This window comes from Apteryx mantelli, chromosome 6 (genome assembly GCF_036417845.1).
Source record: "Apteryx mantelli isolate bAptMan1 chromosome 6, bAptMan1.hap1, whole genome shotgun sequence".
NCBI classification, from domain to species: domain Eukaryota; kingdom Metazoa; phylum Chordata; class Aves; order Apterygiformes; family Apterygidae; genus Apteryx; species Apteryx mantelli.
Genome location: NC_089983.1, coordinates 49,453,281 through 49,476,929, shown reverse-complemented (window position 1 = coordinate 49,476,929; position 23,649 = coordinate 49,453,281). Strand labels below are relative to the sequence as shown.

Below are 23,649 nucleotides of genomic sequence, written 5' to 3'. Positions count from 1 at the left end.
CAAATGGGACTTTACACTTCCCTGAGACGTTCAAAAAGCTCTATTTAACAGGCCTTACAGACTGTTATGAGCGGGATTTCTATTGTAGTCATTTGCCAAACTTATCTCTAATCCTTAATAGTGTCCTCCCTAATGAGTCATATTTCCTCTATTATAATGCAGTAATAAGCAACGGAGAATTTAAAACTGGAATAACACTATTGTACTTAGCATGAATGCAGTGCTTTTCCTATTTAAAGAACTTCTCAAATATTACCGCTTGTACAACCCAAAGCCAACCCTTTTGCATACACTTCTGTTCTTCCTTCATTTGACAAAGGTGCAAATAAAGACAAAGATACCGGGTAACTTGCCCAAGGCTACTAAGGAATAAATGAAGGAACTAAACTAAAATTTCACATCCCAACTCTGTGCCTGTACCACAGGACTGCAGGTCTTTTCCCATCTGAACACGGGTCTTTTTTCCCTACTCTAACCATCCACCTGGTTGGCGTGGGTCAGGAGCAAAGCCTTCTCCAGGGTCACACCGTGGTTTTGGCTAACCGCTCGCTGAAGAGCCGGGGGGAGCCGCAGCAGCAGCCCTGCGACTCGCACTGCCTGCGCTCTCGGGTAGCTCCGCGCACACAGCAAAGCTCACGCTCAGCGCAGGTCTGGTCTTGCAAAACTCGAGGTTGCTAAAACAGGACCACACTGGAGATGAAGCCTTTAGCTCTGGCCCTAGGTCACGGTAATCACCTCGGAAATATAGTTATGGTGAAGCTCTGCTACATGCAAATATTTACAGCGGATGTAAATCAGAGAGATTTATATCCCTTTACCAGAGATAATTCCCAAAACACAAAAAGTAAAGAAGTTAACAACCTGGCTTGCCGACCATCTGGATTAACTCGCTTCTATCAATGGTGGCATTAAGGAAAAACATGCTACATGTTTACACCGTCCAGCTGGGACTCATCAAGTTTAACAGTTTTAGACCTGGCAAGACTAGACGTTCTTCTTTGATAATAAAGCCACACATCTATGCAATGCTCAAAATAAACCAGAACAGCAGCTTTCTAGGACTTCATTCCCACACTAGTATTTCTAAACATTCACATGATGTTCTTCTACCCTGTTAACCACTGTACGCAAACATGTGATACACCTGACGTATGACATACAATTTTGACCCGCTCGAGCCAAGAGGAATACTTGTATTAACTTCAGCCTAGTCAGTGTTTCATCACAGAGACCTGATTTCATAATTTGTTCACAAATGTAATTCCATATGATAGTACAAAAAGGAGTTTTGCACTTCAAGAGCTTGTGCTCTGAAATATGGGAGATCCAATACAGAATTTCTATTTCTTTCAGCTGGGAATATAAAAAAGCATTCAGAGATATAGGAACCAGAGGAAAGCCCTCAAAATCTCCATTCATTTTCCACTTAAGAGAGACCGCATGACGGACCAAGAGGTGAAAGGGGACGAGGTACAGCCTGGATTCACCTTGGGGGGACCTGGCCCTTTCCACAGAGGTGCACAGAGCGATGCGTAAGAACCACTCAAGTTCCAGAAATCGTCCTAGACACGGAAGTTTTATACCAGGTATACTTACCGTAATTTTTAAGGAAGCAGTTTTGTTGTGATATTTAAGCCCATTATACACAGTCTTTTCTATGTTTCTAAAAATGAATTAAACATAAAGCTCTGGCCAGCTTGCTCCATATCACATTTGCTAGTCAATAACAAGTTAGTTAAGCAACCTAAAAACCCTAAAAACAGCGTGTATTTTAAAAAACATTAAAATGGGCCGAATGGGAAGCCACAGGTGGACTCAAAGCAGACACAGGCTGAACGCGATGCCCAGGCGGCCGAGCAGCTCCTGCCGCACATCCTCACCCCGAGCGCGCGCCACCCTGGTCTCGCAAGCGGAGCGACCTGTGGCACCTCCGCCACGGCCCCCGGCCATGCTCCCACGTGTGCCCAGGCCTTGGACACCCTCCGCTATTAGCTGCTGAATTTTCAGCCTGTGCTTTACGGTCACCCCTCCTGCAATCTGGAATCCCACCACCAGCTCAGTTCATAAAACGAGGCTGAGTTGATGGACAGCAAAACACTGCCACAGTTGGTTATTTTAAGAGAAGGATCTGACCCCAGAGTCCAAACCTGCTTCTCTCCTGTTACCCTGGAGACTAATTATTGCATGAACCACCGCATTTACAGGAGCAGACACCTTCTCAAAGACTCATCCACCTAAAAGGTACCATTTAATCAGATCCTGAAATGACTGTCCGCTTCCTCGCAGCTCAAAGTAGTCTATGGAAAACCTGCAGGTCTCCTCACTTCGCGAAATTCAGCTGAATCGGAAAGCTGTAGCCAACGACACGTAAGAGAACAACAGATAGGCACATCAAATTCTAATAAAGCACAATAATGTACCTCCTTGAAGTTATCGAATGCAGATAAAATTATTTCGTGCCCTCCTCTGACCAGACAAACGGCTGCCAGCAGTTCCAGGACGAGGGCTTTCGTTCTGCGGAAGAAGAAAACACAACCATCAGTGACAACCACGCAGTGAACCAGCTGCTACCTGTTTGCAAAATGGATGTGAGACACTGCGAGAAGTCCTTTACATTCAGTGTCTTTTTAATCTCTAGAAACTAGTAAAGCTTGACCCTCTAGGATGCATAATGCTGAGCACCTTCTGATCCAGGGTATTTTGACTCTCCCAGGATCATGCTCTTGTCCGGGCAACTTTTCACCATTTTAATGCTTATCAAACCATGCAAAAATTTAAATTACAAATTGTATTTATGGAAATTCAAGCAAACTGATGTCAGTTACGTAACTCTGGTAATGGCAGGCCATGTCAGCTTTCTACAGTTTGTACTCCAAGAGGATTATCTTATGCAAACTGTAAAAAGAGGCAGTATTACAAAACCCAGGATCACCACACATCAACCGTTAGTCAGCTGTTTTCACCACAAGCAGCCCATTTCCTCTGAGTCCAGTTTTTAATGAAAGTGCTTTTAATTCAAATCTGTATTTTTCCCGATACAAATCTGAATTATTTTCTATGATAATTTATATTATTCATAGCCACAAAAAAATAAGAAGTGGTTCTCTGAACTGACTATAGGATGCTTTAGCACATCCTTCCCCTCTTGAGCAAGAAATCTGGGCAAACTGATTGACGGCAGTGCTAGCACAGGCATATTAATGAGGGAGAAGACGACAGATTACTGAAAGAAAAAATAAGCAACAGATTCAGTGTAACTCTAAGTAATCCCCAATCTTTCCTTTCAGGGTTCACACATGGCAAAAGCACCAACAGGACTACTCGGCCTGATGAACTATTAGCAGATATTAAGATCATGCAAACACATATGAAATTAGTCCCATGCTTAAGGCTTTACTCAAACCAGATGTTACAGAAAAAGAGATACCTTTTGGCTTTCAGAGTACCAACGTTACCTTTGGAAACCAAATAAAATGTTCACTTTCCCAGGAAATTTTATATGGATCACATTCAGTTCTTACTCGCCATTTTTTTTCCTGCCATAAGAAGAAAATCCAAGCTCTTTCAGACAAGCTCAAGGAGTTTTTGCTACGGACTGTCCGTCATATCCTCTCCAAGGGACAACCGCGGTCAGGAGGAGGAGAGGACCGGCACTGCCAGGTCGGTGCCACCACTTGGGCACAAACAGAACGGACGGAGATCATGACTGTGCCCTAACGTCCTCCTCCACCCGGCCTGCGCACGCCTGCAGTGCCGAGCTGCCCCGTGCGCGGAGCTTTGGGCTTTGATCAGCTCTGCGGCACGTCCCAGAGTTGCTGCTTCCCTGCCTGCAGGGCTCGGCCAACCCTAAGCACTCAAAACACAGGTTTCCTCAAAAATCACGATGGGACTAAAACAAAAAAAAGAGGTTTTGAACAGCAGTAACATTAATTTTTGCCTTTAGATCATTTTAGCCACTTTTCAAAGCATTTTCTATAGCCAGAAATCTAAAAAAAAAAAAAATCTATTTAAATAATGAAAGCTTAGGCTCTCTCTTAATCACCTGATTCGCAGGCATGGGACACCAAACGTGACAAACACAATAACGTTCCCATGTCCTTCCCATTTACACTGTGCCCAGGCTTGCTGTTTTAACCCTAAATAAACGAAGGGAAGGAAGCATCTACTTCCACCGGGACAAGATTTCCGAGGGTGCACTGTACGGCAAGCCAGCAACGCACACGCAGGCTGCAGCGCTGCCGCTCTCTTGCTTTCTCTCATCCCCCAGTTTTACCTTGCCTTGCAAATACCTGCTTCTCAGGTTTGGTTTCATCAGACATGCAAGAAATCTCTCGCTGAAAGCGGCTGCCGGGACAAGAAGCGCGTGGGGGGAGAGGGGCGGCCACAGCCTCGCAGAGTGGTGCTGCTCTGCAATCACGAGACCGTGGCTGCGGTCGAGCAGCAGCCCCACGCGGAGCCAGGTGCTCTGCAAACACCGAGCAAGATCTAAATCCTCTCCCAAAGGATTTACAACCTGAGGACCCCCCAGAGAAAATCTTGTAAAAAAGGCTTTCCTGCTCCTCGGGAAAAATCACATGCTAAACTGCTGGTTATCAGTGGGGCATCTTCTTTGCAATGGCAATAGAGTTGGAATGCTTCAGTGGCAAACTTTTATTTAAAGAGTCAGTAGCTTCTGAAACCAAGGGAACTAGACTGCAATTGCTTATCTGTTGGCACCATAATACAGATATAATCTGATTAAAAAAAAGAGGCCAAATTTTTGCTACAGGCTTGTGCATAAGCATACTTTTGAAAATCAGTGTCAGTATATTCTTTACTTACTTACTTCTTAAATTCTCCAAAAGCAAGTATATCCTACCTGGGATTCTTGTTGTTCAAACTTAGTGCAATTTCGTTAACGGCATGCGGATGCGACATGACCATATTGAATCCATACTGAAAAGAGAAGGGGAAAATATTGTTTCAGCTTTGAAACTGAAAATATTATTTTTAAATCCAACAAATTACGTATCTCTGACCAGATCTGGCAGTCTTTCACAACGCTGTAAGCCAAACAAAACGTTGTCAAGTTTACAAAGTCAGTCAGCACATTTCCATTTAATCTCATGCATACCAACCACCCTGCCACTCCGAGGGCGCAAAGTGCTCGGCTTGGCCTTATGTCAGTCCTAGGACCCCCCTGAGGAGCCCTAGAAGCTGCTCCTGCACCGTGGCCGACCTCTCTGCCTGTCCTCCCCCCCGTTTTAGTTCTGACAATCAAGTGTGCCATTTGCTCTCTAAAGAGGAATTTGCAATTCAGCTGCCAAAATCACTTATTTGCTAATGTGCACGCTGCCACAGAATGACTGCTGCATGCAGTAATTGCAAAAATACTCTGGGTTTGTTCTCCAAATACGAAAAAAGAACTGCTTTGGAAAATCCCGCATTGGTTATTACCATGAGATCATTGTTTGCATCCTTCCCATTAAAGATAAGAAGTCCAGTAAATCCCAAGGAGCTGGTATCACCAAGAGCAGGGTTCACATACGCGGGGGTGCTGGGAATACCTCACAGACTACACAACTCTTAATAAAGCTGTTCACGATAGACTTGCTTTGAAGCACCTAACTGTTAGCAGCTACCGTTTTAGAAAAAAATCCAAAGTATCTGAAGCTACCTGGGCATGCTGTATAATCATGGCATCCCACTGAAGATGAAAGAAACTCATTAAAATAAGATTAATTTTGGTTTCATTTATTCTTTGACTTGCAGTTATTATAACTGCCTTGCAATAAACATGTAACACAGCAAAACCTTGTATTTTCCATCCAATATCCTCATTATATTTCCTACGTTAGTGCTAAATTCTGAGCCAAACTACAATTTCAGTTGTGTAGGTGCATTTGCAATGAGTGAGGGCAAACTGAGCACATCGCTGCAAACAGAACCTGGCCCAACATGCACGTGCTGTTATGACTCTGTGGGTCTTTCCATGTGTACACAGTCAGCCATATCCTCTATCGGTAAAGGCTGTGTTACACACCTTCCCAGCTATGCTGTCTAAGAACGAGCAAGAATTTAAACCTTCACATCAGCTTTACAATTCACAGCTAAGCTTTCCCTCCCGCTGCAAGCGATGAAAGAGTTACGTGGCCCCAAAGAACTCAAAGGGAAATACCTGGTAATTCATTATGGCACGTAAACACATGATGCAGACGTGAACATCATCTTTTTTACTCACTAATCTGGAATTTTTTAGCGTCCTTCGGCTTGGCAAGGTATTATACCTGCAAACAAAAACAGTTTTCATCAATCACAGGACTATTTTTAGGTGGCAAGAATAAAGGAATGGAAATATTTCTCCGCCCAGTGCAAACACACAGACCTTGCCACTCTGCAGAGGGTACGACCACCTGACAACACGCGTGCAAACGGAGCGGAACAGAAGCGATCCGGGGGTTACATCCGTGGCGCGGGAGCCCAGGGGACGCAGCGCTCGGAGGCGCCGAGAGGGGACGCAAGGACCGAGCCCCGCGGCCCTGGGAACCGCTGCCCTGTGCCCGGTGCTCGCCTGGCGGCTCCGGGCCCTTCTCCGCCGCTCCGGCACCCCTCCGGACCCCAGCCCACCATTGCCCCCTGCCACCGCAGAGCTCCGTTCGGCAGCGCGGCGCGGCAGAAGCTCTCCCTGCTTTTTCCAGACAAACTGCGCTGGTTCGCGCTGTTCTGTACGAGGAGCTGCGCGGACTTGCAGCGAAACGAACGCAGGCGAACACCGGCAGGCGTACCCGCTTCTGCCGCGAGGCCTCCATAACCGCTAAAGCGTGAGGCCTCTTCTCTTTTCCACAGCCGAGCTTTCCGAAAGCCCTCCAAATTATTTTAGGAAAATGCAGCCTTTAGGAACTTTCCCCAGAACAGAGCATTAATTAGTTTAATCAGGCGAGCGAGCAGCGGGACGAGCGCCCGGCGGCACGCAGCTCCCTCCTCCGCGCAGCCGCCGGGACGGCAGAACCCCGCGCTCAGGACATTTGCTCTCCTCACACTATTGCGCTCTGGCCTCAAAATGGAGGAGGAAAAGATAAAAACCTACTGATAGAAGGAAAGGCAGAAAACCAGCCCGGTGCCTGCGCGGTTACGAGACTCTGAACGTCACAATCTGCCATTTGTTACCCAAAGAGCAGCTCCACGCAGGGAGGAAAGAGAAACTCGTAGATGAAACTTGACCCATACAGTAAATACAGTCACCAGTAAAAATGTGTCGTCTTCAGACGCCTGCAGGCAGCGTCACACCTCCCAACGCCACTTGTGCAACCTGGACAACATATAAGGGCAGGCTCTTTTTTTTGTTTAATATGTGAAAACAACTGCAGTGGAAGAAGGTTCCGGATTATGGGACCCTGAGCTATAATTGCCATACGTAGCCACAACTAAAATCAATCAATATTGGCACCCAGTGATGAGTAGCTAGATGAGTAAATCCACAGACTGTTGGAAGCAGGCACGTGTGCCAAGAGAAATATCTCTGCATATCTGCCTTGCTCTTACATTCTTCTTTAAGCATCTGTTAAGAGCCAAAGTCAGAGGGGATATTAGATAAGGCTTTGGTTTTATCAAGAATGGTCTGTCTTACATCCATATTATTTTTAAATAATACTTATTAAATAGCACAAAGAATAACCATATGGCCAATCCAATCAAAGTTACATATCACAGTCTATTTTACCACCAAATGGAGCACATCCTTCCTAGTTTAAGCTAAACTGCTCTACTTTGTGTCACAATGAACTAGGAACAGTTTCTTTAACTAATTCGGTAGCTTGCAAATGTCTGACCGTACTCAAAGGCAGTATTTTTCTTTCAGAAGTATTATGTGCGGGGATCTGCTATAGGCAAGTGCTACAGCTCAGTGTACTTGTTTCTAAACAACATACAAAGATTCCACTTGGTCTGCTGGACCCAAACACAAAAGGCTACACGGTGGCCGCACGTCACGCTGTTTTCCTCCAGCCTTTTTTTCCTGTGCACATTCTGAGTGCATTTGTTTTGAAAAAAAGCGTAGCTTTTAAAATTGTAGTGATTAGCATTAATTATTAATAATAATAATAAAAAAGATTGATAATAAACACACGAATGAGTAATACAGACTTGTTTTACCCTGCTCACTAGCTCCCTCTGAACAGAGGGAACGTACCCGTGAGCATTCCCTGTTTCCAGGTACAGAAGTGATGAACTGCCTGGGCACCAGGCCGTGCAGGGCCCCTCTTTCTTTCCAACATCTCCTTTCGGGAGGTGTGTGGCATGGCTGGTACTTAATCTAAGAGATGATATCCGTTTACAGAGAGCTCTCGGTGGGAATCTGGCCAGGCGAGAACCACCTGCGGTGCGTCAGGACAGTCCCGGCCGGCATGCCAGCACTCCTACCCGTATTCGGTACAGATGGCATTACCGGCACGGACAAGTCCTTCAGCCCGTGGTTATTTGTCCTGGAAATCTCGCCTGCTGCGGTGGCTGGGGATGGTGCGTGTCGGCGGGAGCGCACCCATCCTGCCCGAACGCGAGGCCACGGGCAACGCGCCGGCCCCCAGGTCCTGCCCTCGAGGCTTCCCGAAGAACAACGCACCTTCCCAGGACTCACGGGGGAAACCTAGAGTGTCTCAGAGGGAAGAATCCATGGGATGTTCCCTCCGACGCACGCAGATAAGTGCAGAAATAATTAAGATATTATAATTAGGCCTTTACTCGGAGGAAGGCTGTGCGTGGGATAGGCCAACCCAAGCACCCAGGTTCAGCTGACACTCTCCTGACTTAAAACATTAGGTGTAAATAAACAGCTTTTTCTATGTTAGGCCATAAATTTATACTGAATAGGATTAGAAGTAGTAGATCGTGTCCTGCGACAAAAGAAAAGCAATATGACTTTTAACTCGGAGCCCTACACTGAGTCTGACCTGGGAAGGGACAAGGCACTGCCAGCATTCACTAGAGAACATGTAACTGCCCTGCACTAGTGCAGTCACAGCTGCACTTTCCTAAATACGAAAGACATCAGAATAAAAAGACTTAAAAGTTGTTTCTGGTCATACAGAGATCTTTCCTACAATGACTCATCTCAGTTTCAGACTACTAAAGACTGAATACAATATTTTCCTTCAAATTTTAACAAGCAGAGTAACTAGAATCTATGTCATGCCACGGATGGAAGAAAAAGCTTCTTTGGTATCTGATATATCAGCTCTTTAAATTTCAGAATGCCTTTAAACATCTGTAGATTTTTGTCAGGTGTAACAAATGGGAGCAAGACTCCTAAAACTAATAAAAGATGAACACAAAGGCAAACAGTGGCATTTCCCTCTGCTTGGGGAGCAAGGGGAATGAGAATCTGGGAGCAAGGATATTTTGCAATTCAGCAGGACTCTGGAGTATGCTAGGCCCTCTCTTCCTGGAAATTATGTCAGCCTGGCATCCATCCACAGACTACCTGGAAAGCAGTCTCCCTGGGCTGAGAAATGTTCCCATCTCCACCTCTAATTACTGGTATGGCTTTCCAGACACCTAATCAAATCCCAGCGTTGGAAAACAACGTGGGGACCAAAACGTGCTTGACACACAGACATATGTTTGGTATTCACCTCTTCTGAAGATGTGGAAAAGCTCCATAGAAACTGAAGAGCAGCCGCAGACATCACGTATGACACTACCTGTCCTGCAGACTGCAAAAGCGCTGTTTAAAAGAAGGGAGGTGTTCACTTTGAGCATTCCCGTACTTAGAAGCAGGCAAACAGGCAATGGAAAGTCAGAGTTACCTCTCGTACCCGCTTGCCAAACCCAAGCGTGATTCGCGCTCGTGGGGGCTCTGCGGCACGGCAGGCACGCAGGTCTGCCCCAGACCCCGTTTGCACACCCGGAGTTTTCATCGATGTGAGTTTATGACGAGGCTGAGAAACCAGTGCAGAATATGCAACTGAGAGCTGCAGTGCAGAGAAAATATTGCCAGCACAGATGGGATTCTGCCCTAGATTTAGATAGGCTCCCTTCCACAGATGTGAATTTTTCCACGCAGACATGAATGCTGTGAATCGATGAGGGGTTTTTGTACTCTTTTACAATGATTCTGCAGACTGGAACTAAGATCAAGATGCTTCTTCTGTATTAGTGGTAATTGCAACAACTCCTGATGTTATTGATTTCCTTCCTAAAGGCAGGACAGACTGGCAGTAGCTCTAACACCTCCCTTTATAAGACATGAGCCAAACCAGGGTGGATGATCTTCCTTTGCTTTTATTTCATTTCTTGTTACTAAACATTAGACTGAGCTCAGCATCTGGATGAATTGTTGGTTTTGATTTCCTCTGTGCTGCAGGTCAAAGATTATGTCACTGAGAGTGTATTTATTCTAGTAATTAAAGTCAGATGGTTCCTCTTTTATTTCCTTTGCCCCTCCTTTAAAGAAGAACTATAAAACCTTAGTTTTGAAAAAAGAAGAAACAGAAAACCTGACCATGTGCAAGCTCCTGCAGCTTATAATATTTTCCTACTGTCAGAGGCTGGTGGTGGGTTAGGGGCTGTCACATGTGGTTAGCTACTTTGCAGCTCTGCGCTTGGGCCGATGTCGGCCGTGGGGATGTGTGCGTGAACCAGCCTTTCCAAAGCCGTTCCCCTGCGCCCACACGGCAAAAACCAGCAACAGTTAAAAGCAAGGTTAAACCTGCGCTGAAATAAACAGTACAATTTAAGGTTGTTCTTCTCATCCTGATTTAACAGAAGTACACTTCTGTTTAAGAATAAGTAGTTCATAATTTTTATTCCATTTGTTAGCAATTTACTTAGTTGGGTGCTTGTAAAGGTGCTCTCTGGACCTCTCTGGAGATCAGATTGCTCTTTTATCTACCAACCTGGTACACAAAGGTGAAAAGAGACATTTTCCCACCTCAGCTGTCTGGCGAGCCTGAAGAAAGTAATTTTGAAAAACTACTTCTGTCTCCACATCCATGTCACTTTGTTAACATTATCAGCCAGGATTGCCGAAAACGCCCAGCATGTCCCAGACTTACGCAGCACTTTGTACACTGAGAGCTAGAAAACCTGAGAGGTGAGAGAGTCTCCTGGTGAGAGCAGCACCCTCAGCTGCTAAAGATCCACGTACAGATAACTGAGACACCTACGCAACAAATTGGGATCCTTAGAGCAAATGCAAGCCCTTCCCACCAAGGTAAGCGAGCACAAACCTCAGCACAAACTCCTGCCAGCCCCACTGATGTTAACGGGAGGACTTACGTGCTCACAAGGAGGACGTGTGCCCAAGTACGATGGCGAAGAGGTCTAATGCACCACATCAGTGCACAACCTAGTTCTAGCTGCTTTCTCCTACAGCTTTTCCCTTGCTGTCTGCTAAAGGTTATCCTGCCTTCACTTGCCCACACTGACTCGCTCACAGTAACACCGTCTGCACCGAGAGCAGAGCACAGTCCAGCGTGGACTTCACCGTCTTTTCGGCAGTCTCCCAACCGGGGCAGGACTCCTGGTTTTGACCAAGGCTTGGAGTTTTGGGGGCTTAATTAACTTTATTGTTGCTGGTTTGGAGGTGGCAGTGTTTGTATAGGAACGTCCCTCTGACGGCAGAGAAGGACTTTCAGAGGGGAAGGTCTTGCATTTTCCTACAAACCAGACTTTGGATTTGTCCAATTTCCTCTTAGAGCTGGTTCCACGGCCGGGTTTGCCGGACCCAGGGGCGCTGAGCTGCCACCGCTCAGCAGTGGACGAGGCCTGGGGAAGGCAGGGCCGCGTGCCTTGCCCCGCGGTGGCCCCGCGAGCGCTGAGACCATGGAGGTGTAACCGGTACTCAAGCCAGGGCACAATCGTCTGCTGTGAGCGAGGCAGAACAGGTAGCTGTGGCCTTGGAAAATATCTCCTTTCTGTCACTTTAAACGAGGGTAAGAAAGAGGGGAGAGGAAGAGAAATTCCAGCTGTTTTTAAGCTGCAAACATAAAGAGAAGAAAAATGATGACTGTGAGCCTGTTGGTTTTGTCTTCATCTGAAAGAATCTGGGCAAATTACTAATCGATAAAGCTGCGGAGATGGCTTTGCGGCTTCGAAAAGGGAAAGAAGAAAGCAGAACAGCCTGTCTTGGCCTTCCCTCCCTCCTCCCAGGCTGCGCAGCCCGCGCGTGACTCTGGATATAAATAAATACCCACGGCGGCAGCGCTCGGCACGGGCTGTTCGACCTGCCGCGCCGCACACCTCAATCCCGCAAGGGAAACCCCCAAAGCCCCGGCGCGTTCGCTCCGTGTCCCTTCCCGGCATTTCCCTTCTCAGCACCGCCGCTCCTCCCAAGGTTCTAAAAAGAATCACGAACGGCCGCTCTGAAAATAAACCCCGTTAAATTAGCAAACGTCTGATGAAAAGCTATGATCCCAAAGCCAGCCGGTCCCTGAACAGTCAATGCTCTAACGGTGAAGGCCGAGCTAAATCATCGCAGCACGAAAAGCAGGGCAAATTTGAAATCCAGTTTTTGAATGCGTTCAAAGTCCGTTTATGGATTAAGATCCATTAGCCTGGATTGCTCTCTCATTATTGATTCTGCAGATTTTAAGAAAGAAATGAAGTTTATATGAGATCAATCCACACGAACACTGAAGTATTTGACTCAGAAGAAAGGGGATTTCTAATGGACTGGGACATCACAAAGCATGTACTAATATTTACCTGAAAAGGGAGTATGACTCTGAAGGGAAAGTAATGTTCTTTCCCCCAAAAAGCAGCAATAAAATCCCCAAAGACTTATCCCCATTCTCCCTTCCGCCCTCATTTTGGTGTTTGCCTCCCAGGTCCCGGCGCCTCCTCCGCAAAAAAGAGCCTCGGTTGCCACGGAAACACCACTGCGCCGGAACTGGCAAAGCTTCACGCTGCTAAAAAGAGCCACCGAAAGTCACTGCAGTCACGGTTGGAAAACGGATGGCCTTGGCCACCCAAACAAGCAGACGGACAGACTGACCACGCGGCAACGTCACCGCGGGGAAGACGGGGCCTGCCCGGGAGCAACGGGAACTGCTCAGGGCCCTCGAGCCGCATCTTCCGCCGGCATAACCCGGCTTGCGCTTCCTAACGTTGTTTTGTTCTTATTTGCTGTTCATTCTGAAATAACTGAAGAGGTACGCCACGCACCAGCCGGGCCTGCAGGAGCTCCTGACGACCCCGCAGGTTGTACCGTCATTGAACCTGGAGGCTGAGGAACCAGTACGGTGACACCGGCGTGCAGACACCAAAAATGAGAAAAACTGGTATTAGAGTTGTCAGGAAACGTTTTTCCGTCTAAAAGAAACGTTGCGATTTTAGTGTGTACGTGCGTTTCGCACAACAACGAAACCAAGAACTGCCAAAGATGCAGAGAGGGACGGCGGCAAGCAAACACCTGGAGACAGAGGTTACAGCTGCCCAGCTGTGGCAACGGCCACCAGTCCCTGCTCGGTCCCTCTGCTGTGCCCGCACCCAGTCGGGCCACTGCGTGTTTTGCTATACGGCTCTAGTGGATCTGGCTGGGTTTTTATAGACAAGCAGAGATTACAGACAATGTTACAGGCAGAGCAATAGCTTAGCACTTGCCCTTCAGTTAGAGAAATCTCCCCAGACCTTTCTGTTTTTTTACTAAAAAGGAATCTAGGCCAAACCCGTTCACACTTTTCATACCGTTATGGCATAGGAGGGGGCAGTCTAGCTCCTCGGCTTTAAATTACCCTGTTAAAATTGCCAGACTCTTCTCCTTGTTTCTTTCTCTCCATTTTAATGGTCTTTTTAGCACGGAAAGAAGAGGAACTTCCATAAAGAGGAACCTGTAACCTGGGTCTCGGTATGTCCCAGACACACTGTCTACCCTGCTATGGAGCTGGGCCCTTCCGACTGGGGCCAGAAATGCCATCCGACACACTTACTTGATGAGAGTTAAGCTTGTTTTCAGGAGAAGCTTCCATTTCAGTTCATCGGCATTTTCTGATTAAAAAAATCCACCTCTTAAAAACTTCTGATCTACTTTTACCTTTTTTTTTAATAGACATATTCCCCATCCACAGAAAAAATACACATATTTCAAAAGAGAAAACTTTTTGCTTTATGAGACACAAACCAAAGAGGTTTCAACAGTTAATTTCCCTAAAATGTTAATTCCATGTAAGGGTTGGACAGTTTCTGTCCAAACTCCCCCGATATAAAGACAGCTCTGTAGACATCAGGCAGGGTTTAGGAGGAAGAACTAGAAACACAAGCATTGTACTAGGTTATATTTCCATACTAATACTGGACACACACTAAATAAGTGTAACCAAACTCAGAGGTCTTCACTCGGATCAAACTCCCCATAAGTCTAAGAACAAACCCAGTCGCTTTCTGGACCAAAGCTATAGCAATATTTCTATTATAATAAAAAAGATGAGACAACACAGACAATGATTAAGGCTCTGTTTCTTAGATATAAACCTAAAAACACTACTTACAATATAATAAAGAAAAATAATACCTTGTTTCAAAGCAAGATTCATTTTATTTTCTTTTAGCAAATCCCGCTCTATGGAAGCAAATTAAACTTTGAAGTTATAATATGATAACCACACATTTTAGAGGCTGGAAACTCCCACTGATATTCAGGTTGTTGCTTTACCGAGACGTATGATTATCAGATTACAACGCCTGAGGAGCTCCCATGGGGTGAGATGCGATGTTCCCATGCACTGCACAGCTCCTGCTGCGCACAACCTTACACCTGTGACTTACGAGATTTTCCGGCTTGAAGCCTCATCAGCAGAGCGCAAAGGGAAGCCACTCCAGAGGCAGCTGGGTCAAAAGCAGCTCTGGTGGCATTTGAACCGAAGCTGTTCAGGCAGAGAAACCAATCTGATGGTACGTGAAAGGTGGATGAAAGTAGAGAGGGGAAGGATGCGAAAGAGAGAACAGGAGAAGAGTGTTTGAAAGAGGAGAGGAAAAGAAGGATGCACGGAAGGAGACACTGAAATGGGAATAACAAAAGATAAGGAAGAAAGGGGGATGGAAGGAAAGGAAGAGAAAAAATATGAGAGACATGAAATGTATACCTGACTTATGTGTTCCTGGTATAAGTAATCACAAACTTGCCTCCCAAAGACAAAGAACAGGACCAGACATCCTCCCTCCTACGACCACAAGACTCTACCATGTCTCTGTCATAATAATTGAAGATCAAAGAAAACCAAAAGCCAAAGCCACCAAACCTTTGCAATATTTAAAAAAAAAAAGGTCATCCAATTTTGCTGCACTCCACCATGTATTTCTCTTTGCCAGAACTGCGTGTCTGCCTCCTCCTGTCCACTTTTTCCCTGACGTCCTTGAATTAAATCGTCTAGATATCAGATCCATTATAACTCAGGCTGTAGATGGACTGTATCTGTTTATTGATATTCACTGAACATGAACTAAAAGCCAACACTAGTATTGACCGACAAACCAAAACTGAACCTCTACTGGAAGATGTAGCAAAAAATTGCAAGTTTTCACTGGTTCCATCTTTGTAGGTCTTCCTTACCTCCCACAGTGTTATGCAACAAAACCCCACAAAAGCCAAAAAACTGAAAAGGCATATGAGTGAATTCCATCTGACACTCTGAGCTGTGCCCCTGCGTAACTGTAATGGTAGTCTAAAGATGTTGCTTAGTATGTTTTATAATAATGAGGAAGTATCCAAGGAATGTGAAAGCCTATAAAAGAGTTGACCCCATTCCATCTTGGAAAGTGATCCTGCCTTTTTAACAAACTAAACAAAAAAACCCTTCAGTATTTGGAAAGAGACTTCATAGTAAAGCCTGGGCTGGGGCTATGACTGACAGCAGGTTTGAAGAATGAAATGGCCTTTTTTTAAAAACAATTCTTGTTCATAGCATCATGGAAGGAAAGTGCTGCTAGAAGAGATCTTTTTGGATGAAACACCAGACAGGAGCTCCAGCCTGCCTGCGTTCACAAAAATCTTGAGATACTCTTTGGAGGAGAGTGATTGCTTCTTCTGTGCAAGCCACATTCTACCCGAAGGAAATGTACTGTGCATCCTTAAACCATTTTGCCATTGGAAAGAGAGGCAGTATTATTCTTTTAATACCCTCAACCATTGCATAATGTTGCCCTGTGTTACTAACTTTGCACTCCTTTCCACCTCAAAGTTGTCCGTACAGTGACGTTTCCTGTATACGTAAAGTCTATACTGTGAAAAGAGGGAAGGTGAAAAAGTTATAACTGGAAAACCACACTGATTCGCCTCCCTCAGACGCTCACTGTTTGTAAGACACCTACTGCCTGATTAAAAGGCCTTACCGTAAAGTAGAGTGTCGGCCAGAGCGGGAAATGCTATTGCCAACTGGCGAGGGTAAATTACTTCCCCTGTGCAGGTCTTCAATAGATCGGCTCCAAGGCTTGGATTTGTCCATTGAGTTTTCCACATTGTTCTCCAAACTTTCAAAGTCAAAACTGAAAGGAAATAGAAGTTCCAAAGCAGGGTTACATAGAAAAGATGCACATAGGATTTTCCCTCCTGTTAAACATCTGCGGATTTACCAGGTCCCAAAAGACTACAAAAAGAAAGGAAGAGAGCAGTGCAAACTAATTTCCCTCCAGCTGCAATTCAGTACTAGCCTCAAAGACATTTTGCAGCAAATTTGGGCCTCGACAAAGGCAGAAACTAACCACAAAAGCACAGAACTTCAGAAGAATCAAACAGCTATGTATTATTCTACTTTCATGTAAAATAAACACAACATTGGCCGATTTGCTGATGAATAGCACTACCTTGAAGGAATAGGGAGAATGCTTAAAGCTGCCTCCATTTTATTTTAATAAATCAACACATTGTGCAAGTACTAATTCAGCTGCCTCCACCAATATGTGACTGAACATTTATACTGGCTTGTTGGCCCAAGCTAATCTCCAAGCATATGTAAAATATTACCATAATCGTTATAGATTTTCTTTGATTTCTGACTTGTTGCACTGCTATTTCAAGCAAAAATTGCTTGTTCCCCTTACAATTTTTGAGGTTATTACTCATGTTTACCATGCTAGAGAGAAAAAAACCCAGCAAGCTAACTTGCATACACTTATATAATTTTAGGAACAAAGTCTTCATACAAACACATCTTTCTGCTGTGCACAGTTTTTTCCAGTGTTAGTAACATTTCTTAAACATATAATTTTCCTTCATTAATTTTATTACAACCCCACCAAAAATCTTTTTTCTATGCAATGGTATATATACATCTGACTGCATCTTTTCTAAAAATAAAATACCAACTCTACTCAGCTTGAGTTCCCAACTACAATAGTATCTTTAACCTACCACTTCTTTTCACACAATTTTATAAAAAAATCTGTTGCTACAATATACTGCAGTGAAACCCTATGGATATACAAAATCAGATCCTCAGCTGAACATCTATTTCAAACTCTGAGATATGATGACTACTGAAAGCTGATTTTTTTCCAAATTTGTTTTAACAGAGCATAATTAATGATTTATTACCTAAATGACTAAACCTGATTCCCAACCGACTGGGAGTCAGAACTGCTACTGCTTGTTTTGCATCTTTCCCCTGACTTGCAAAACCACCTTGAAATTCATATTCTTGTCTGGCAGTGCATCTGCAGGACCTGATGATAACACCTTTGCTTGCCAGGAGTACTGTGAAAAGTAGCTAGTGCGCGTATGCTGCTTTGAACATGGGAGGCAGTATTATAAATCACTGCGCTTGGAAAGAATGCTTGAATATCAGTTTAAATATCCGCATAAATGTCTCTCACAAATGACAAATACTAATTATGATTTAGGAAAATATTACCTATTACTTATAAACATGAGAGGAAGAATAGAAAAAAATTGGAATCTGATGGAAACCGATTAAAGAAGGAGCCTTAGAAAGGGGGCACTAATTGCCTATCTGTTTCTAAGGAGGTCATCTGCTTGTTTCAACACATTTGTTGATTTTTCTTTTGTGCTGTACCCCTAAGACAGTCAGAGGCTATCAAATCTAAAAATATGGCAGTACAGCCCTGAATATAAACAATCTCAATGCTTAAACATAGACTTTTTTGCTCTACAAAATGTTGTGATCCAGTAGTTTTGGACTAACTTTACCCTTTTCTTGGTTCTCTTCTAAGGTATATGCACAACACTGTAGCCAGCTACTGGCATGGCAACTCCTCTACAAGAAAAGCAGAGCATCTGCCCTCGTATTTCGCTCTCAGTCTATATAGATAGGAGGATTTTTGTTTTGCCTTGCAAGCCCAGAGAGCACAAGCCATGGCTTACTTACGTGACTGCATACTGTGCAAACGACAAATATTCCACCAGAACATCCAGGCCCTTGTTTTCTTCATTCAAGAACTCCCTGACCCATCTGCCAGAAAAACCATCAGACATCAGAGAAAAGACATTAGACACCAGAGCGTCACCGGGTTTGGGCTGTTACTGGGATTCTTTGTCGGGAGACTAGACACACTTCCATTGTAGGAAAGGCAGCGCTATTGAGCAAAATGTTTTCTTGCTCACTCAGGAATAGAGGACTCAAAAAAAAAAAAAAAAAAGCCCTTTATTCTATTTATTTAAAGGACTTGAGTTAGAAAATGAGGCAAAACAAAGTGGGAGCCAGAGCAGGTGTGTGGGAGAAGTTTGTTGCAGATGTTTGCCCTATTCCAGGGCTGAAGTATTTCAAAACGGTGCCTCAAATGCATCCACGCAGCTATGGGGAAACACACTGTTGATGCCATGGTGGTATCTGTGCCCTCAGCCTGGTCCAGAGAGCAGAGGGAAACCAGGGTGGAGCGACACGCGCTGAGCGGGATCGATCAAGCGTGCCGGGGACACCAACGCAGCGCCTTGCTTCTGCGAGCACGGGAAGCAGCGGTCTCCGTGCAGCTCGCCAATGCGCGCTGCCTTCGCTGTCTCACCCAGGCGCGGAAAGGGCCGGCTCAGCTCGCCCGCTCAGACGCCGACATCGCTGACAGCACCAAAAGGCTCCAGTGCTCAGCGGGGTGTGCGCCTGGATCCAATTCTGCAGCAAGCTAATGGAAACAATTCTTCCCCAAACTGTTTTCAAGTTTTATGAGGAAGAGCATGCCAAGAATTCATACACAAAGCACAGGCAATGCATTAGGATCTTCCTCATCTCTTCCAGCCTCGCCATGAGTACTTGGGATGCACACAAGAATAATATTCATTACTATTTACTGCTTACCAGGTAGTACTTTGCACTATGCACCTGAGAAACCAATGCTTAGCATGGTCTGGAGACATCTAGCCGGTGAGTATTGGCCCCAACACAGGGTCTTGCTGCTCGCTCTTATCCAGGGACTCGGACAACTTAAACGCTTTGATCTGAGGTCTGGGGGTACAACTCGGAAGGGCCCGTGCTACCCCGGAGATCAGCCTGCGCGTGCTAAAGGCCGTCGGGCCCAAAGCATCGGGCCCAAAGCACTGCAAAGCGCCAACCAGCTCGTAGCTGCGTTCAGAGCGGAGAGAGGTTTGTCTAAACCTCCAGTCAGGCAGCTCAGAAGAGAGGAAACGCGCAGTTTCAGACACCTCTTCTTCTAATTAACTCCCTTAAAACAGGGTAAATTTGGCCTTTGCTGGCACAGTTGGCTCACGGCCACAGGATTCCATTTTAGACGTGAGCAGAAAGACAAGAGACCCACGGGCAGATGACGGAGCACAGGGAGCTCCCCAGCTCAGCACAGCTCACCACGCCAGGACACGCGGCAGAGCCACGCGAGCGTGCGCCGCAGCGGGGTCTTCCTCCACCCGTGGCTTTCGTGCACGTTGTCAGCTGGGAGCATTACCGGGAGCCAAGAGGCGAACGCAGGTGCCAGTCTCCAAAGCTGTGGAGTAATGAAGTGCTGACAGCTCCGTGGAACCAAACCGTTCCCCGCAGCCATGACCTGGATTTGGGCCGGTGGCTTCAACCTTGGGCACAACACTCTGGCTTATTCCTGCAGATGTGGCCTGACCTGCTCCGCTCTGCCCAGGGCATATGAGAAACGGGGTCTCGCTTCAGCACTTGGTGTCGGTCTGACCCCCACAGCCACGTTTCAGAAAGCCAACCCAGCGCCATGTGGAAATCTCAGGCAGGTATCGACCACCGCTCCTCGCAGTGGCCGGTCTCGGCTCCTGGAGGGGCCTCCTGTGTTGAACACACGCACCTCAGCCTGCCGCTTGCTCCATGTTTAGTCTCTGGGAAGCAGCAGCGCATGGCCGTGGACAGACACACAGCTCTCCCTGGAGCAATACGGTACACGCTCTCAGGCTCCCCAGGGAATGGGAGCACTTACACCGCTAATGCCATGCTGAAGAGGTTGCCAACCATCACGTGGCTCCCCGTCGGGATGAGTACCGGTGTTTTGCAGTATCTTCCTATGAAAGCTGTAGTGCTCCTAAAAACCCAGTATCCGGAGAGCAATCAAGGGCCTCCCACTGTCAGTTCAGCAAGGTGCAGGGCTATAGTCTGCTCATGCAGCTGCGCCCGTGCCTATTTTACCTTGCCAGCCTGGTCTCTCTGGAAATGTGCTTTCTCCTTGTACCATGTAGTTGTGGCACAAAGTAAGCAGAGATTTTCTAAAGCGCCAGTGAGGCAGAATACTGCCGTTCTATTCATAGTTTAAAATGTCTCTGTTTCCTTGAAATAAGAACAGCTTCCTGTAAAATTGATGCAATTTAGCTGGACACACACTGAGATCAAGAAATAAAACGTTAAAGAAACCTTTTCAGCTGACATGCTAAACCTAAATCATCATCTCTGGCGATTCTTTTTCTTCTGCTGTTTGAGATGTTGTTTTGTAGTTTGTGAAAGTAAAATACTGGTAACATTATTTATAGCCAGGCTTCATGCAACTATACCATGTTAAAGCTATAGCACAGCATGTTTTTTTATATACGTACTTATAGCTGCAATACTATTATCATTCTACACCCAGTGATTCTCACTCCTCCTCTGACTTACTTAGAGGAGGCAGAAGTTGACCGCAGTCTTTTCACAGACTTCACAGGGATGTTGCCTGGCCCTATCACGGAAGGATTAAAGCTGAATTCTCTAGAGATGTCCAGCTATCCCTTAACTGAGCCCTACAGTCTTTAATGATCAACCAAGCTGGATCATTACTTATCATACAAAGAGAAAATTCTCAAAGTTATCCAGCAGGAGATGTAAAAATCTAAGACCAGACGTCATCAAGAATTCTTACCCGATGTGATTTGTTCTTAAAGAAATTTCCAGTTCTCGGAGGACTTGAGTAGATTCTTGGACTCGTCTTCTGAATTTCTATAATTCAGTAAGCAGATAAAAATAACTTTAAGACTCATGTGATGCTATTGAAAATATCAAAATCTCATACAGTGCAGACTGAGTAAATAAAACGTTAAGGTAAATTGAGAACCACTCTAAATCCTGAGGAACGCAACAGCAATAGTCGGACTGTCAACAAAAGCATACTCAGAAAAATAACTTCTGTTCCAAGGCACATTTTGAGTTTCCAGGATTAAGAAAATTAAAAGCCTGTAGATAAATAAACATTTCTTTACAATACAAGCTTTGCTTTAGCATCAAACTCTTTGTAGAGAATTACAGTGTTGAGACCAGATTCTCAGCTATGTCCTATAATTTTGCTTTTGTGACTTTACACCCACAACAAAAGATTTGCCAGAATTTATGTATAATTACCAATTTGTGGGTGCAAGTCAATAATGAAATAACCAAGTGCTACCATCCGCATTCTTTAATAATTTGTAAGTGCAAAATTGTATCTGCAAAACGAGAAGCTAGGAGGAGGCCACGAAGAAAGGCAGAGGTAAAATACTGGGTTGCAACACCGTAGAAAGAAGATGGTGTTTCATGTCATCACCGTACAGGAGGAGAAAGAGCTACCTGGCAAAACATCACTACGAAATGGTGAGAGAGCCCCACAGTACTCCATGGTTCAAAGCAGGCCCTGGTGATGGCAGAAGACCCCCAAATGCACACCTGCATCTGAATTCTAGTAAAGCAGACTCCTCTTCGTTCGCTACAAAAGCAGCTTGCAGCAGGACCACCTTTGGTGCCTAGACAGTCACTAAGATCCAGAAACTCTTCCTCTTTAAGCCTCTCCCAGTTGGAGAAGGATCATCATCTTCTCTCCTGTTTAATGCCCTCTGTGCTTGGAAATGTACCAAAACAGCCCGATCCCAGAATAAAAAGGCTCTTTTCCGAGTTAGTTTAATCCATTTGGATAAATTATTCTGCAGCAGCTGTTTTGGTAAATTGTCATTCGTGGACAAGCTAAATGAGAGCAGCAGTGGATGGACAACAGTAATCATATCGGAATTGCTGCATTTAATGGCTAATTGGTCATCAGAAGTCACACACAAAGATTTGATATGTTTGGAAATGGTTTATAACTGTTTAGGACACCAGCGATGCTGCTGCAAGTAGAATTACGTTCTGAACACTAAGGAGAAAGGCGTTTGGTCTTAGTGCACCACAGCAGTGAACCACAATAAAATCTGGGCGACCATTTAGCAGTTTATAACTTTCATCGATTCAGTTGATCTACTGAGTTGAAGATGATAAGGAAGTGTAGGATTTACCTTGTCTTACTTACTCATGTGGAAGTTATCGATTGCCTTGTTTTCACAAGGATTTTGTCATGTTATTTAGGAACACTGGCTTACTGGCTTACTCAAGGTAAGGCTGGCTCTTTAGTTCAGAAAACTGTTCATAGACTGAAATAGATATCTCATTGCAAAATCCTAGTAGACACAAGGCACTCAATTTTTACTTTGAAGTAGCTAGTTTAGTTGAGAGCAGACATACATTTTCACTGGACCTCAGTTAATTAGCTCAGAGTACGAAAACACAATGCCTTGTCTCCCCGGACAGTTTATACAATATAACTCCAAGCAACATAAAACCTTATCTCTTTAGAAGTAAAGGTAAAATATTGATGTAGCAAGAGGCAAAGACAGGAGATTGGGGTAGGAGGGCACGACAGAAATAGGCGGCATGTTCCCAGGTGTCCCATTGCATGATTTTGATCCCTAGCTAGGCTGCTCTTTGCAACCAATGCAGAAAGCAATAAAGTCGTTCTGTGCTTTCCTGGACTGCAGAAGCCATCAAACTGCAATTTCTTTAAAAATCTATAATTTCAACACTCTAATTTTCCTGTTTGAAAATTCAGCTCAGATGAAAAGTAATTGTTTTCCTGGGAAGAGCCATTATGATCCCAATTACAACCCCAAACACACATTTCACAGCACATTTGGAACTACCTTCTCTTGGCCATCCTGGGGATTATCAGCGAAAATGCTGACGCAACCACAATTACAGTAATAATTCTGGTAATATGAGCTCTCCCCACAATATCATGCTGCCATCCAGAAGTGCATTTGTAAATCTTTCCGATTTGCAGCCCAGACTGAGGAAAGGCTGCTGGTGATATAGAACACAACAAAAGAGAGGAACTCAATGGAGTTATTTTTAGGCTACTTTAGTTTTGTCATTTGTCATGGGAGTCTTATAGTAGCAGGAGGATAAGAAAGGCTTCAATGTGTGCCCACGGACTAACCACAGAGCAGAGCCAAACACTAAATGAGTTTCAAAAATCCTTCAGGAGAAAAACACAAAGACCCCTGTTCAGCATTTTTTAAAA

General features: G+C 45.0%; 1 protein-coding gene across 1 annotated transcript in view; it reads right to left on the bottom strand.

The window, feature by feature from the left end:
- The window catches only part of FMNL2 (formin like 2), a 186,722-nt gene that overhangs the window by 41,741 nt on the left and 121,332 nt on the right, over positions 1 to 23,649 (bottom strand). The window contains exons 4-9 of the mRNA XM_067299446.1: positions 21,211 to 21,287; positions 18,291 to 18,374; positions 16,300 to 16,452; positions 6,158 to 6,266; positions 4,859 to 4,935; positions 2,421 to 2,514 (exon numbers count right to left, since the gene is read on the bottom strand). Coding sequence (XP_067155547.1) covers positions 2,421 to 2,514; positions 4,859 to 4,935; positions 6,158 to 6,266; positions 16,300 to 16,452; positions 18,291 to 18,374; positions 21,211 to 21,287 — 594 coding nt within the window. The remainder of the gene's footprint in view (positions 1 to 2,420; positions 2,515 to 4,858; positions 4,936 to 6,157; positions 6,267 to 16,299; positions 16,453 to 18,290; positions 18,375 to 21,210; positions 21,288 to 23,649) is intronic.